Source organism: Petaurus breviceps, unplaced genomic scaffold (genome assembly GCF_028583685.1).
Source record: "Petaurus breviceps papuanus isolate PSGF00001 unplaced genomic scaffold, PetGlider_PUasm1.0 90895, whole genome shotgun sequence".
NCBI lineage: Eukaryota > Metazoa > Chordata > Mammalia > Diprotodontia > Petauridae > Petaurus > Petaurus breviceps.
The window spans coordinates 28,408,443-28,423,699 of NW_027187372.1; the positions used below are offsets into that span (position 1 = coordinate 28,408,443).

At 41.5% G+C, this 15,257-nt stretch overlaps 1 protein-coding gene and 1 long non-coding RNA gene across 2 annotated transcripts in view; one reads left to right on the top strand and one right to left on the bottom strand.

Annotated features, from left to right (window-relative positions):
• LOC138151108 (uncharacterized) overlaps positions 1–15,257 on the top strand; it is an 82,859-nt gene that overhangs the window by 26,138 nt on the left and 41,464 nt on the right. The gene's annotated exons all lie outside the window — the stretch shown is intronic.
• On the bottom strand, positions 6,105–12,792 carry LOC138151148 (alpha-1,3-mannosyl-glycoprotein 4-beta-N-acetylglucosaminyltransferase-like protein MGAT4E). The gene is given in 3 exon segments (XM_069074659.1): positions 6,105–7,303; positions 9,142–9,295; positions 12,078–12,792. Coding segments are annotated over 3 exon segments (1,461 nt in total). The 5' UTR covers positions 12,186–12,792.

Genomic DNA, 15,257 nt, shown 5'->3' on the forward strand with positions numbered 1-15,257 from the left:
TTCCTTCCTTCCTTCCTTCCTTCCTTCCTTTCTTCCTTCCTTCCTTCATTCCCTCCTTCCCTCCTTCCTTGGATACTATGGATAATAATATAATAGCACTTTGAGGCTTTTCATCTTTTGTATTGGGAATTAGTGGCTATGGAATACAGAGGACTCATTGGTCCAGTGAGAGATGATACTGCCCCAAGCATTGAAACACAGTGGCTGCAATATTCATCCAATGGACAGGTCCTTAACAAATCTTTTACTGACCCCTTAGATTGACTACCATGTTGATTTAGTAGCAGAGGAAAGAAAAAATAATCTTTCTCCCCTGGTCCCCTGATGGTTGGGAGCAGCTTTTCCCCTCCCTTTCTCCCTTTTCCCCCTTCTGCTTCACGCACACACACACATGCAAGGATAGTTCTTCCTCTGGTAGATGGGTGGTATCAATGTGGCTGGGGTAACTCCTTGGAATGTTACATTTAGCAAAGCTACCAGATACCAACTCACTAACTGTACATGATCAATAGAACCAGTTTGGCAGCCTTCTCAACTGCTATTCCTCCTAGTCACCTTCCAAAGTTCCTGTTCAGGGTTGCAGATGTTCCAGTATGTGCCTCATTATCTTACTGAGTTCCCCTATTTTATCTCCTCAGTGTGGCCCCAAACAATTTATTAAATAGGCACTGGAGTAAAATAATATTTATTACTTTGGAAAACAAAAGTAAAATGTAGCAGCAAGGACCAACATATTTGAACACACCCACTCAGACTCTCATTGTCTTCTGTGCCATGCCTCTCTGCTCTCAAAGTGGGATTGTAGACTGATGAACCAAAAATAACTTGGAAGATAAATGTCTTTAAGTGCCTCCCCAATAACAAAGTCTGGGGAAATCACCTCACTACTTCCAACTTCTCTTATCTTCTTGTATGACCTGTAATGCTCTCCTTATAACTGGAAAGTGAGGTGAGTATCACATGATCCTTCTATGAACTGAATTCTTGGGGGGCAATTCCCCACCTCAGGTCCATGTACTTAGAAGTACACATTTTGGTGTTGCAATTATGCACCAAAGAAAAGGAAGTCCAAATTCAGAGGAGAAGTGCTGAGAGACAGAAACAGAGAAAGAGAGAGACAAACACAGAGATAAAGAGCTAGAGAGAAAGAATGAGAGATAGACATATAGAGAGATAACAAGAGACAGACTGACAGAGAATGAGGGAAAGAATTAGAGACAGATATATGGGGGGAAAGAGGGAGGGAGGGAGAGAGAGAGAGAGAGAGACAGAGAGAGAGAGAGAGACAGAGAGACAGACAGAGAGACAGAGAGAGAGAGAGAGAGAGAGAGAGAGAGAGAGAGAGAGAGAGAGAAGCAGAGCACAGCACTGATTGCTTTTTTTTTAAAATACCAGCTGAATATGACATCCAGCCTCTGCCAATTGCCTTTTATGGTGACCCCAAATCTATTTTACTCCACACCTTCATCTTCATTTGGCACCTAAAGGTATGGAAAATTACAGGAGATAATGACAGTACTACAGAAGTAAATGTCCCTTTCCATTGTATGTTCTCAATGATAGTTCATATGTCTGCTTTCTGAAGATCAAGCTACCTAAGCTCTAAAAGTCTAATCACCATTTTTAGGGGGATATTTGGTGATGAATTCTTCATCCATGGCAACAAATGAAACAAAGAAAAATGTTTTAAAATAGCCTTCAGTCCTGTACAGCCCCCTCTTTACTTCAGTGATGGTCATTATGGAGCTATAGGAAAATTAGAGGATGGTGTTAAGACTAATACAGTTTTTGGAATATCTAAAAACATGAACTTAGCTGTTGGCATTCTAAATGAGAGATCTTTGTCCCATAATTATTATATGGACATGCTACTGGAAGAACTGAACCATATTAATCTCAATATTCTCAACATAAATGAAATCAGAAAACAAAAGTCATAGCTAAATAAATAGTAGGCTGACTCAGTGTATTTGGAGAAGCAAATATAGGAGTTGGCTTTATCATGAGTCCAAAAGCAAAAAGAAACATCATTTCATGGGACATTGGGTCATCTTGAGTTGCAGTGCTCATTTTAAGTATTTGCAAAAAAGGCCCCATGAAAAGAACTATGCGCCAAAATCCACCACAAAAGATGAAACAGAAAAATTCTATGAATAACTTGATAAGACATTCCAAATTAAATCAACATATACTTTGAGACTTGATGCCTTCAATCAAAAGATGGGAGTAGGCAAGAATGGTGGAAAATTTGTTGGAAAATGTGGTTCAGGGGTTAGGAAAGAGAGAGTCCAAAAACTTATAGATTACACAGAAGCTTCAGGTCTACACATAATAAATACTTCCTTTGAGAAGAGAATTGGGAGGTGGTAGATACAGCACTCTTTCACAATAACTGAATAACATCAGCAAACATGATATTAATTCTATTTTAACAGACAGGAAGTGGCTTGTTACTGAGGTGGGAGTAATTTCTGAGTCAGATGTCTGTGAGTAGATGACTAAATTGTTGAACAAAGATAAAAGAGCTAAAAGGAAGAACAAAAATCTAAAAAAAAACAGTGTTAAAATAACTTCATTCTGACTGATAGGTTATTGATTGGGAGGGGGGAAGGCTATGAATAGAAGAAAGGACTAACATACATGCTACAATAATTTCATACAGAAATTTAACAAATTTAAAATTTGAAAATCAAATGCCATAACAGAGACCAAAGGACCCTAAAGACCATGTTAGTCAGAAAACAACTTGCTAAGCAGAGAGAAACAACTAAGGACAAATCTAATTTAGGATAGAAACTCATTTGTGAAATCTTACACAGAATGGTGACAAATTATGAACAGTATTGTCTCATAAAATGGTAGCAATCAATGTAGGGGAAGCCCCGTTTAAAGGGTCACTCAATCAACAAGTATTTAGTAAGCACTTTCCTACTTTTCCAGTCTTCTTACACTTTACTCCCCTTCATGTACTTTGTGACCCATCAGCCTTTCTTGTAATTCCTCATATATTCCTCTGAGTATCCCTTATACCTAGAGTGTTCTCCTTCCTTATCTCTGACTAGTAGTTTTCCTGGCTTCCTCCTAGACTCAACTCAGATCTCACCTTCTGCCTTTCCTTGGGCCTTCTCATCCCCTTCCCTTTAGTATTACTGTCCATCTATCCTGTATATATATATCTTTATGTAAATAGAGGTTTACACACTATCTCCATTAAAATGTGAACTCTGTTTTTGCCTTTCTTTATGTTTCCAATACCCAAGTCATCTGTATTTATTTTGCCCCTGGGTCCACTCCTAACTTTCTAGACTTTCTCACATCCTCCTCTCCACCCTCCTTCAACTCCATTTTATGTGTTGCCATTCTCCATTAGAACTTAAGCTCCTTGAGGGCAGGTACTTTCTTTCTGCTTGTATTTGTATTCTTAACATTTAGCACAGTACCTGGCATATGGTAAGCACTATCTATCATAAGTTCTATCTGTCTATCTAAAAATTAATACATGTTTTTTGATTGACTGACTGACACCTCCCATGTGCCAGGCACAGTACTAGATGCTGTGGATACAAGACAAAAATAAAATAATCTTTGCCATCAAGGTGTTTACATTCTACTGGTTGAATGAATAGGTAGATAAGTATATAGTGGTGGTTATTAGTAATTATTAATACATATTGCTTGACAAATACATGATGATAAAAAGTTACTATGAATTCAGTAACACTTTTGAATGAATTTACATTTATTAATTACAATTATATCTACCTGACATTTGAAAGATAGTAATATACATGTGAAACATAGTTATAAAAGGAATATTTGCTTATTTATTATATTAAACGATGCTACATATTTTGATGGGGCTAAATAAAAATAAAAATGATGATGCTTGGCACAAATATGGATTTTTGGACCCCTTATAATGCCTCTATGGCCTCCCAGGAGTGGGAACTTTTCCTAGCCTCAGTTTTCTCATCTGTGAAATAGGTAATAATAGCACCTCTTTCACAGGGTTGTTGTGAAGATCAAATGAGATATTTGTAAAGCAGTTAGCACGGTGCCTGCCACATAGTAGGTGATTAATAATATCTGTTCCCCCTTCCCTTCTTTCCTCACCCCACATAGCCAATCAATTGCCAGATCTTACATTTTTACCTTTAAAATTTTTCCTGCATCTGACCCCTTCTCTTTATTCATGCAATGATTATTACCTCTCTCAATTATTCCAACAATCTCTTCCTTGATTTCCAAATCTCTTCCCATCCTAGTCAATCCACGGCCAGGAAAGTAATTGTCTTTAAGTGCATATCTGACCACGTGGCTTCCCTTATCAATCAACTCCCATGGCTTCCTATTGCCTCTAGGGGAGAATAAAAACTCTCCTGTTTAGTTTTTAAAGCCTTTCACAACCCCACCCCAACCTATCTTCCAAACTCTATCACTCAGTTCTCCTTTCCTAATACTCAGTGCTCCATCGCCAGTCTCGATGCCTTTATGTCAGTTGTCCCACATCTTGGTGTGTTCTTCCCCTCTTCCTTCTGCCTTATTGAATCAATTCCTTTAAGCCAAAGCTCAAGGACAAACAAACAACAATAATAATAGATAACAATTATATCTCATTTTAAGGTCTACAGAGCACTTAACACGTATTAACTTTCAGATCCTTATAACAACTCTCTGAAGTGTTATTATTCCCATTTCATAGATGAGAAAACTGGGGCTGAGAAGAATGAAATGACTTTCCCAGAGTCACACAATTAAGTGACAGAGGCAGGACTTGGACTCAAGTCTTTCTGACTCTAAGTCCAACATTTTATCCCTTGTCCCACTTAGCTGCTCAAACCTCTTCTTCTACATGAAGGTTATTCTAATCTCCTAAGCTGCCAGTTCCCTCACTCCCAAACTTCCCTGTGTTGAATTACTTTGCAATTAGTCTTTTGGGATGCTTTGTTATCAGAATGTCATCTCTTTAGCAGGAGGGACTGTTATATTCTTTATATTTATATTCCCAGCACCTGGGATAGTGCCCAGCACCTAATAAATGCTCATTTGATTGGTTGACAATTTAGTCCAACCCCCTCATTTTACACATGTTGAACCTGAGGCTCAAAGAAATTAAGTGGTTTGCTCATTGTCACATAGGTAGTAGAGCTTAGATTCAAAGTCAGACTCCAATCTAGCCTTCTTTCCACTCCACAGTACAACCCCAAAAATTGATTCCATCTTGATTTCCACTAATAGAAACATAATGTTATGAGTAAAGGAGGCCATGGTCAAACTGGATGGATCCTTATCATGTCACAACTTGAATATTATGTCCAGTTCTAGGTCCTGTGTTTTAGAAGGGAGATTGCCAAAATGGAGGCCGTATGAAGGAGGGCAAACCAACATGGTGAAGGAGGCTATAATCCATACTGTGTGATGATCAGGTGAAGGAACTAGGGATTTTCATCCTAGAGAAGACTAAAGATGCCGATATGGGTTGTGTTAGTAGACTTCAACTATTTAAAGGATTGTCACGTGGAAGAAAGATTAGCTTTGTTCTATCTGGTCTTGGACCAATGAATCAAAGTTTAGGGAGACAGATACTGACTCAATATATGAAAAAATTTCCTAACAATTAGGATGTCACAAAACAGAATGGACTGCCTTTGGGAATGGTTAGTCAAGTCAAGCCAGGTCAACAAGCAATTTTTTAAGTGTACTTACTAGTGCCAGGCACTGTGCTAAACACTGAACACTAGGAATACAAAGAAAGGTAAAAACAATCTCTGCCCTGAAGGATCTCAATTTATAGAGTTAAACTTTCTTTCACCAAAATATCTTCCATCAGAAGATATCCTATAATAATACTCTATAATATACCTTGTGTCAGGGATATTATAGAAGGGATTAATGCTTTGGGTGACCTCTGAGATTCTTTTTGTCTGTAGGATTCTATAATCCCTATGATGTTGGTGGCTAAGACAAACCACACAAACAAGGGGACATTCCTTGTCTACAAGGGGTAGATAATCTCAGTCAAATTGCATCTTTCCCGTTCAGCAGAGACGAGTTCCAAAGGAGACTTCAGTAGTGATTTTAAGATTTTATTTTTATCCCTTGTGTCAATACAAGCCCCCACCCTGGGGTCCCTCAAATCTTTCCATCATTCTCTCAGTCTCCTTCTATTGCTCAGGTTTGCTCCAAATATTAACGTGCTTGATCATTACTCTGCCATGCTGAGAGGAATTCACTACTAGCTTCAGACAGCTCACATTCTTCCCTGTCTTTTTATTCAGCATCTTGTGGTCCAGCTTTCCATTTACCAGTGACCCCAGCCGAATATAGTGTGTACAGGCTTTAGGCTCTCCTTTGGGATCATAGCCTAATTCTACTTTGCCATCCTTCAGCTTCTCACTGTTTTCCTGGTCTGTACCTGTCAACACCTGCACCCGAGTTACTGTGGCTGCCTTGGCCAAAACCACAGTTAAATGGTTGCCAGCCTTGGGCTCCAGTACCCAGAAGAACCCTCCCTCACCTAGGATATAGGCCTTTTGAGGAGAAACATGATTTAAAATCTGAAAATTACTGTAGACAGTTGCTGGTGGATTGTCGGGTGCCCCTTCTCTATCCTCATCCTTAACCTTCTTGTACTCTAGTTTGTTAGAGCTCCCCTCATTGAAGGAGAATCCCACTTGATGGAAGAGGGAGGGGCTGAATTGGATGGGATGGTTCTGGTCAAGCAGCTTTCGGAAATGGTAGAGAAGCACTTCAGGGGGTGCCTCCCTGTAGAGGAAAAAGAAGTGAGCCAGCTGGGGGAGGTCACTGGAATGCAGGAGTTTGCCAACGAAGCCCCATGTTGAGAATTCCATTAGCACCCAGTCATCTGTCTTCCAGGTCACCATCTCTCTCCATATGCAGGTGATAAAGTTGGGCAAACAGTGGACATTATCTTCAATCATCAGGAAATACTTAGAGAGGTTGGCAGCAAAGTTCATGAGTAAGGCATGGGCCACATTCTGATTAAGTTGGGCCTTACTGAAGTAGGCGCTTCCGAGGTTAGTTTTCAGGGACCTCATAGGATAGGGAATAGACAAGGAGCGGATCACCAGCAACTGCCCCGCCAGTGTTTGTGGACTGAAGGTCTTGACAATGTCAGTCATGGTCTCATTGAACCAAGTATGATCAAGGACAGTCAAGTAGACCAGCACTAGGATGTCCTTCAGCTCATCCTCAGAGGAGGCAAGGAAGAGTGACTTCAAGGTACTCATGAGGTCGTTACCCTGGGGATGCTGCAGAGAGGACAGACCTACAGTCATCAGTTCTAAAAAGGAAGCACCAGTGGTAGAGTTAGTAGTAGAAAGAGATGAAAAATGACTTGTATTTTTGTAAATTTAACTCAGTTCTCTATATATTTGAGAAACAAGACCTTTATCAGAGATGCTTGTTGCAAATTTCCCCCCCCAATTTTCTGCTTCCTTTTAATTTTGGTTACAGTGGTTTTGTTTGTGCAAAAAACTTTTTAATTTTATATAATCAAAATGATCTTTTTTACATTTTGTAATGCTATCTGTATTTTCTTTGGTCCTAATTTCTTCCATGATCCATAGATCTGACAAATAAACTATTCCACTCTGCCCTAATTTGCGTGGGTAGGGAATATTCCCTGGGAACTTTACCTCTGCTCCTCTCTCTTCTCTTCCCACCTTCATGATTTCTTTCTCCCTTCCCTGGGGGATGAACCGGATAAGGTAATGCTACTTTACTTAGAAGTTTAAGTTAAATCTCTATTGATTTGTTCCTCGTGGAGGGTGACGAGAGTATGTATCTGAGACCCAGGACAGGGTAGAATCTGAAGGGAAATATAAGAGTGCACTGGAGAGAAAGCTTGTTTACTTCAAACCATGCCTGGGAATAGCTGTGACCCAGCTTCTCAGCATTGTGCCTGGTGCCACAGGGGATGGGAGGCATTGCCTCCCATTTGCCTCGTTTCTGCCTTGTATGGATAGTTATTTGTGTGTTGTCACTCCGCTAGAAGGTGTGATTCTTGAGAGGGGGGATCACGTTTTTGCATTTCTTTGCATCCCCAGCACCCTCTTTAAAAAATACTTGTTGAGTAACTGACTGACATAGATGGATGAAATTTAAGGGCCCCAAAATTCTGCAGTTCTCCTACACTGTGAAAAACACCCCCCAAGAACCCATGCCTTCCCTTAAAAAATGATCTTAAAAATATATCTTTTGGTTTCCCAACGTAACCCTACCAGAGAGCCTCTACTCTTAGAACGAAGAATAGAAACGAGGGAAAACAGTGCAGTAAAGCTAACCAACACATGGAAAAGGTCTGACTTTATGTCATTCTTCTTTTTTTTTTTTTTTAAGCAATCGGGGTTAAGTAACCTGCTCAAGGTTACATGGCCAGGTGTTTCTGGGTGTGGTGCTGAGTGTCTGAGCCCGGGATTCGATCTCCAGGTCGTCCCAACACTGGAGCCGGTGCTCTTCCTCACTGCTCTTCCTCACTGAGCCACCTGGCCGCCCCTCATTCTACCCCTTCTAAGTTTGGGCTTTCTCATCTTTTCCTTCTCTTTTCATCCAGCTTCTCTGCCATAGCTCTTTCTTTTCTGCTTCCTTTCCATCTCCCTCTTCCTCAAAGCCGTGCTAAGAATGCACTTAGCATAGAATGACCAGAGGATAGGTCTGGCTTGGTGGGGGATGGAGGGTGGCAGGGCTGGATGTTACTGGTTTTAATGCAGACTGAGTTTGAGGAGAATAATGAATTTAGGATTTCAGGTTTCTACCATTTAAAGCCTTATGATCAATGGCTCTGCCTGTCAGTATTCGTCCCCCCTCCCTCCCATAGCCATCTTTCTTTTCTTCTTCCTGCTTAACATCTTCCCATCAGCTGTGATACCCTTTACCCTCCTGAGGGCTCCAGGCTTCCTAAGTCCTGGGGCAGATAAAGTGCTGTGCTTAGAATCAGAACATTTCTGTTGGAATCCTGCCTCAGACACTTGTGTGACCTTGGGCAAGTGACATTTACCTGTCTAAGTCCCAGTTTATTCATTTGTTAAATGGGAGGGTTGGATCTGATGGCCTTGAAGATACCTTCCACATTTACATCTATGACCCCAGTTCTCCCCAGGCCCCCTTGATGCAACTTACTTTTCTTGATGGGCAGAGTTCCAGCCAGCTGTTGATAGGAGGTATTACTAAACTCTGAGGGGTTCTGGATTTCTTTGAAGGTCCTCAAGTGCCTTTTGCTCACAGAGGTGATCTGCACCTGGGCAATCATCCAAGCCAAGATCTTCTTTTCCTCCTGAGGATGGGAGTAGTTTCAGACTTTGGAGACACCCCACTCAAAGCCTCCAGGGCTGTGGTTTCCAAAGTGGGGAGTTGGTCTGACCCTAAGGGGTTTGTGTAATCATCCAACAGGCCACCTTTTAGTGATGGCAGGCTTTGGGGCATATCTCCAAAACAGCCACCCTACCCTTTCCCCCCCAACATTTCCTTATTCTACCCATTTCCCTCCACAGTGCAAACTTCCAACCTCTTCTGTTCTGGGAATAGTTATTATTTACCTAGGTACCCAAAGTAACAATGGCATGAGTGCCAGGAAAGTTCTAACCCTGCCCCATAATTACCAACTGCCTTTCTCTTTCATTACCCCTCCCCCACCTCACCTGCCACCTCCACCAATCTCCTAGAGCCTGCTTTGGGCAGTGAAGGTTTGAATAGTGAAGTAATTAAGTGGAACAGAGGATGCTTTCACTCAGAGGTTCACAACCTTTCTGTTCTCACTCTCACTGTCCCCACATATCCATTTGTATACCACATTTTGTTCTTGTTCTATATTTATCTATAATTATTAGTATAGTAATTGTTCATCCTTCGTTTTCTGAAGAAGACCAATGACATCATGGGTGATGTCTTGATTTTCACATGAGTTAGATGTAAGGCAGAGTTACAGTCATTAGTCCCTCTTTCTCTTCCAGTCATCAAAGTCTAGCGGCAAGACAAAAGTCAAGATGACTGACTATGGTCCAGAATGCAGTGGCTAACCTTGGCGTCTTCAATGTCTGACCCTAACCCTAGCTCTAAGCACTCCACAGCACCTGCTTCATGGCCATTGAATAAATGATTCTCATCAGCTCATTCTCCTGGGGAAGTCTTCACATGCTTATGGTAGTCATCCTTCTAACTCACCAACAGGCTTAAGGCCTGCTGGTTACCCCAACTTGGTTTAGTTTTTCTGCCTAGATAGTTTTGTTGAAGTGTGGGACACATGTGGCACACATGCCACAGCTTCTTGAAGTCATAGAAAAGAATTGAGTGAAAGGTAGACACCAGAGGTGGATGAGAGCCCTGAAAAGGGCTCAGCAAGCCCTCATATCAGAGGTTCTAGACCTCCCTGAACACCCTGCATAGTATGGTATAGTATAGTATAGTATAGTATAGTATAGTATAGTATAGTATAGTATAGTATAGTATAGTATAGTATAGTATAGTATAGATCTCAGGATAGTAGTGGAGTTGTGTATGTGTGTGTGTGTGTGTATATGTATATGTGTGTGTAGAGACAGAGACAGAGAAGCAGGGGGTGGAGGAGAGAGAAAGAGAGAAGGGGTGCTTCTGGACCTAGTCTTTCTACTCTGGTGATAAAAATTACCCAACCTACAATAAGAGAATCTGAGGCAGAGCTCTGAGTGCATGGCACTTTATTAAAGGGTCCATGGTCCCCTCTAATGAAGTGATTTATTTTTTTATGGTTAGATATCTAAATATTTAAGAACAGCTACACCAAGTACAGAATAATTCCATCCACATATGAAACATAAGCAAAAATGATCTGTCAGCAGGGTTACAAATTGGGTAAAGCAAGGAATATCTCCACGGACGAGGTGGCCATAAGGTGGTCATAAGATGGGCACCTGCTTGTGTTGGACAAGAAAGAATGGTCCAGAGATACAGAAATAAATTCGGGGGACTTTTCAAGTTGTTGAGTCACCTCTGCCACACTGGGCTTGGTCACCATGACAAGGAAAAACAAGGGTGGAGGGCCTCTGGTTAACTTCCTATGATTAAGCAAGTGAGCTTACAATCTGCAGCTCCTGGCTCTGGGGCCAAATATACAGAACTTATAATCACTACCCCTATGGAACCATAATGAACTGACTAATATTGATTAGAGTTTGAGCTGGGGCTCTCAAGGAGTCAACTTTCTCACCATTGAGCTCCAGTCTGCCATCTGGACATTTCAAACTGGATGTCCCATAGGCATCTCAAACTCAGAATGTCCCAAATAGAACTCCTTACTTTCCTCCCTCTTCCAAACTTCCCTATTATTATTGAGGGTGTACCAGTGTTCTTCCATTCATCAAGATCGATAACTTCAGGGTCATCCTCAACACCTTGCTCTTACTTACCCCATGTGTCTCATCCATGAACAAACTACCTATGGATTCTCCTCTCCATTTACTCAGACACCACCCTAGTTCAGGCCCATAGTTAATTCTTGCCATGGATGACCAATATTAGCTTCTTATTTTGCCTTCCTCTCTCAGACCTCCCTCATTCCAATCTATCCTCTTTACAATTGCCAAAGGGATTTTCCTAAAGCACGGGTCTGACAATGTCACCTCCCTGTACTATGAACTCCTGTGCCACCATTACCTTGAGGATGACATATAAACTTTGCTGACATTCCCATATCACTTCTTCAGACCAAGCTTGGCCAGCCTCCAAGGCTTTGAGGAGGTTGATTTCTCAGCTAGAATGCTCTCCCCCCCAATGTACTTTGTTCAGATTCTACCAAGGCCCAGTTCAGGTCCCACCTATTCCCTTTATGATGTTGACTCTCACCTCCCAGGGTTGTGAGAATCAAATGAGATAATGTTTGTAAAAACTCTTAGTGCAGTGCTTGGCCCATAGTAGGCATCCTATCAATGCTCGTTTCTTTCTTTCATTACATCCCTAGCCTTCTATTCTGAATTCTTAGAGCATGTGCAGTCTATATTACATTACACAATATGGAACTTGATAGATTCTATCTTACAGTGCTCCCTTTTTGTCTTCGCTCCACTGTTGGCTCTCTTACTCACCAGGACCTGATCTTCATCAATTTCTGTGGTAGCTCCCAGGCTGAGGAGGAACCCCAGGAGAATGAATGCAGGAAAGGCCAGCACAGAGCATCGAATGGAATAATGCATGGAATGCAGGTGGGATTCAGCTCTAAAAAGGAAATTGAGCAGCGTCTGTGATTCAGAATGGGGGACCTGGGAAGTTTCTATCACTACAGAAATTCAGAGCATCTTTCTGCCTCCTTTGGAAGTCCTTCCTCCATTCTACCTGTTCATGATTGCCATTTTCCCAAACCTTTAGCTCTTTCCCACATGAAGAGATAGATCACTGTGCAGAACAGACAGTTCAGTGGCACAGTAGATACAGTGACAGACTTGGAATCAGGCAGACTCATTTTCCGGAGTTCAAATCAGGCCTCAGATACTTACTAGGTGTGTGACCTCAGTTAAATCACTTTAACCCATTGGCTTTGTTTTCCTCATCTATAAAATGAGCTAGAGAAGTAAATGGCAAACCTCACATGGAGTCAGGAAGAGCTGGACACGGCTGAACAGGAACAGAACTCTTACCACCTAGTGGAAGAGATCAGCTCTATGTGGCTGTGTCCCCTTCTGCCTCCTGTGACTTCTTCTAGACCATCAGAGCCTTTTGGATAATCCATCATATGCTTCTGAAAGTCAATGTATCAGTGAAAATCAGGCAGGTTTTTGCGGAGTGATGACAGAGGGAGGGACCAAGGCATTCAAGGGATATCATTCTTGGAGGAGGGAAATGCATTAGAAAGGGTATAGAACGTGGTGGGGCACGCAGTGGAAGGGAGGCAGAGATGAAGGTGAAGAAACAAACAGGGCAGGAGGTCAGTTCCTCTCCCAGCCCCTGACCATCAAGCAGATATTTATAATTAGGCTGTAGTAATTCGAATTCTGCCTCTGATTCCTCACCTCTTATCTGTTCAATGGTTGATCGACCTCCCCTTGACCTCTTGGTTAGGATTCTCTTGGAAGAAGATTGGAATGGAAGTAGTTACCACACCAGGGATGAGGATGTAGTAGTTTGTAGCCTGGGTTTAAGTTATCTCTTTAAGCACAACAACCCACAGGTCTTCCTCTTTTTTTGGCATCTACCTTCCACTCCTCTAGGCCTGAGGAGTTCAATACATGGATTCTAAAGAATTAAATAGGAAATCCAAGCCAGTTCAAGCACCTGAGAACCACTACAGATGGTAAATTCATCTGTCACCTAATCAATCGATTGCCTCTTAAGTTCGGGGTACTTCAGAGACCCCAGAATTCACCCAAAGATACAAGGGTAGTGAACTTTAAAACCCCTACAGACAGTAGGGTTAGGTCGGGGCTCCTAGGACCAGGGGACAGTGCCTGATGGGACCAGAATTTGTCTCCTCTGATCTCTGCAGTGACCAAATAAATTTCATATGACCGCTCCCAGGTGACAGTACCCTAACAACCATTGTTTCCTCTGAATGGGGACCAAGCTACCACTTCAACCTCAGGGGTCTGTGACAAGGGGGAGCATTGGGTCATCAGAGTATCATTGATTTAGATCTCAAAGGCCATCTAATCCAACATAGCTAAGGGAAATGAAGTCCAGAGTTATTAACTGACTTGCCCATCCACTACAGTTAAGACATGCCAGAAGCAGGATTTGGACCCTGGTCTGAAACCCAGAGTCATTACTCTCCGCACTGTGCCACACACTGACCTTGGTGGTCTCCATTATGAGACTAAGGAAAGGTTAAATAGGACTTCTTCACTTTTACTCAGACTGGAAATGTTAGGGTAGTAGTAACTGCTCTTACCTCAATTTTCTCCCTGGGGTGGCTGAGAACCTCATTCATACAGGAGTCCAGCTTTGCCCTAGATAGTCAAATAGTTTAAGGACCATTGGGGAACCCATGAAGTTCACTTATGGAGAACCACTCTAGATGAAGAGTAGGATATGCCTGAGTAACTGAAGCTTCAGTCAACACAAGAATCAGGAAAAATCACTTCCTATGGGTCAGAAGAAGCTATGGGTAGGGGACACCTTCAAGATCTTTCCTTCTACTTGCTCCTCTGTTGCCACATTATTTTCGTTATAAATGAAAATCTTTGTGCTCTGTCTAGGGAATAAACCACACTTGTTGGGGATCCAGGAAGTTTCATGATCTTTATTTTACATTTATTCTGTAAGGAATAAATGGGTAGTCTCCTGAAATAGACTACAAAGGATCTGACAAAGGCAGCCCCTTTTTATGCTTGTTTCATTTAATTTTCCCTCCATTCCTCTCTTCAGAGATGGGATTGGCTCCAGCTCTTCTGGGTTACAACTCTCCCAACCTGCCCATTAAGCATTCCTGTTAATGAAAAGTTAATGACCATCCCCCAACTGGTCTGAGCTAGCCTAACTCAGGCCCTTCTTTACAGATTTATGCCTTCCTTTATGTAAACACCCATTGTTCCTATAGAATCTGTGGAAACCAAACTGCCAGCATTTCTCACATTTTGATAGCATTATTTTGGGAAAGAAGATATAGAGAAAGATGGATTTATTTTTTAAACCAAGGAACTTTATGATGAAATACTCCATCAGACTTTTATTAGCTGTGTGACCTTGGGTGAATCAACAAACCTTTCTCAGACTCAGTCTCTTTTCTGGAAAAATCAGGATAATGGTACCTTCAAGTATCTATAGGGGAGGGGTGTTGTGAGGCTCAGATGAGATGAAAAGCATGTTGCAAATCTCAAAGTGCTATATATAAATGCCAGTTATTATTATTATTAGTAGTAGTAGTGTCATTCACCAGGCCTTCTGTCTAGTGATGACTTCATTCCTTGAGCCTTCTACCGCACCCCTTCCAAAACAACATGTATAGATCAATCCAGTGTTCTGCTAAATGTTTTATAAGGGAGAGGGGATATATTCAGAGGTACTTAAGTTCAGTATGTAATGTTAATTTTCTTAAGTTTGGACAATTAACAAAACAGTAAATCAAGTCCTGATTGGTAACTATTGCCTATTTCTTAGGTGTAAATAAATATTCCCACTGAAAATTTAACAATGGATTCTCTAAGATGAGTAAAACTGTTTCCAGCACATCTCTGTCACAGGGCATTTCTGAGAGCCAATCAAATAATTAATCAATAAGCATTTATTAATTGCTTATCATATGTCAGTCCCTGTGTCTAAGAACTGAGGACACA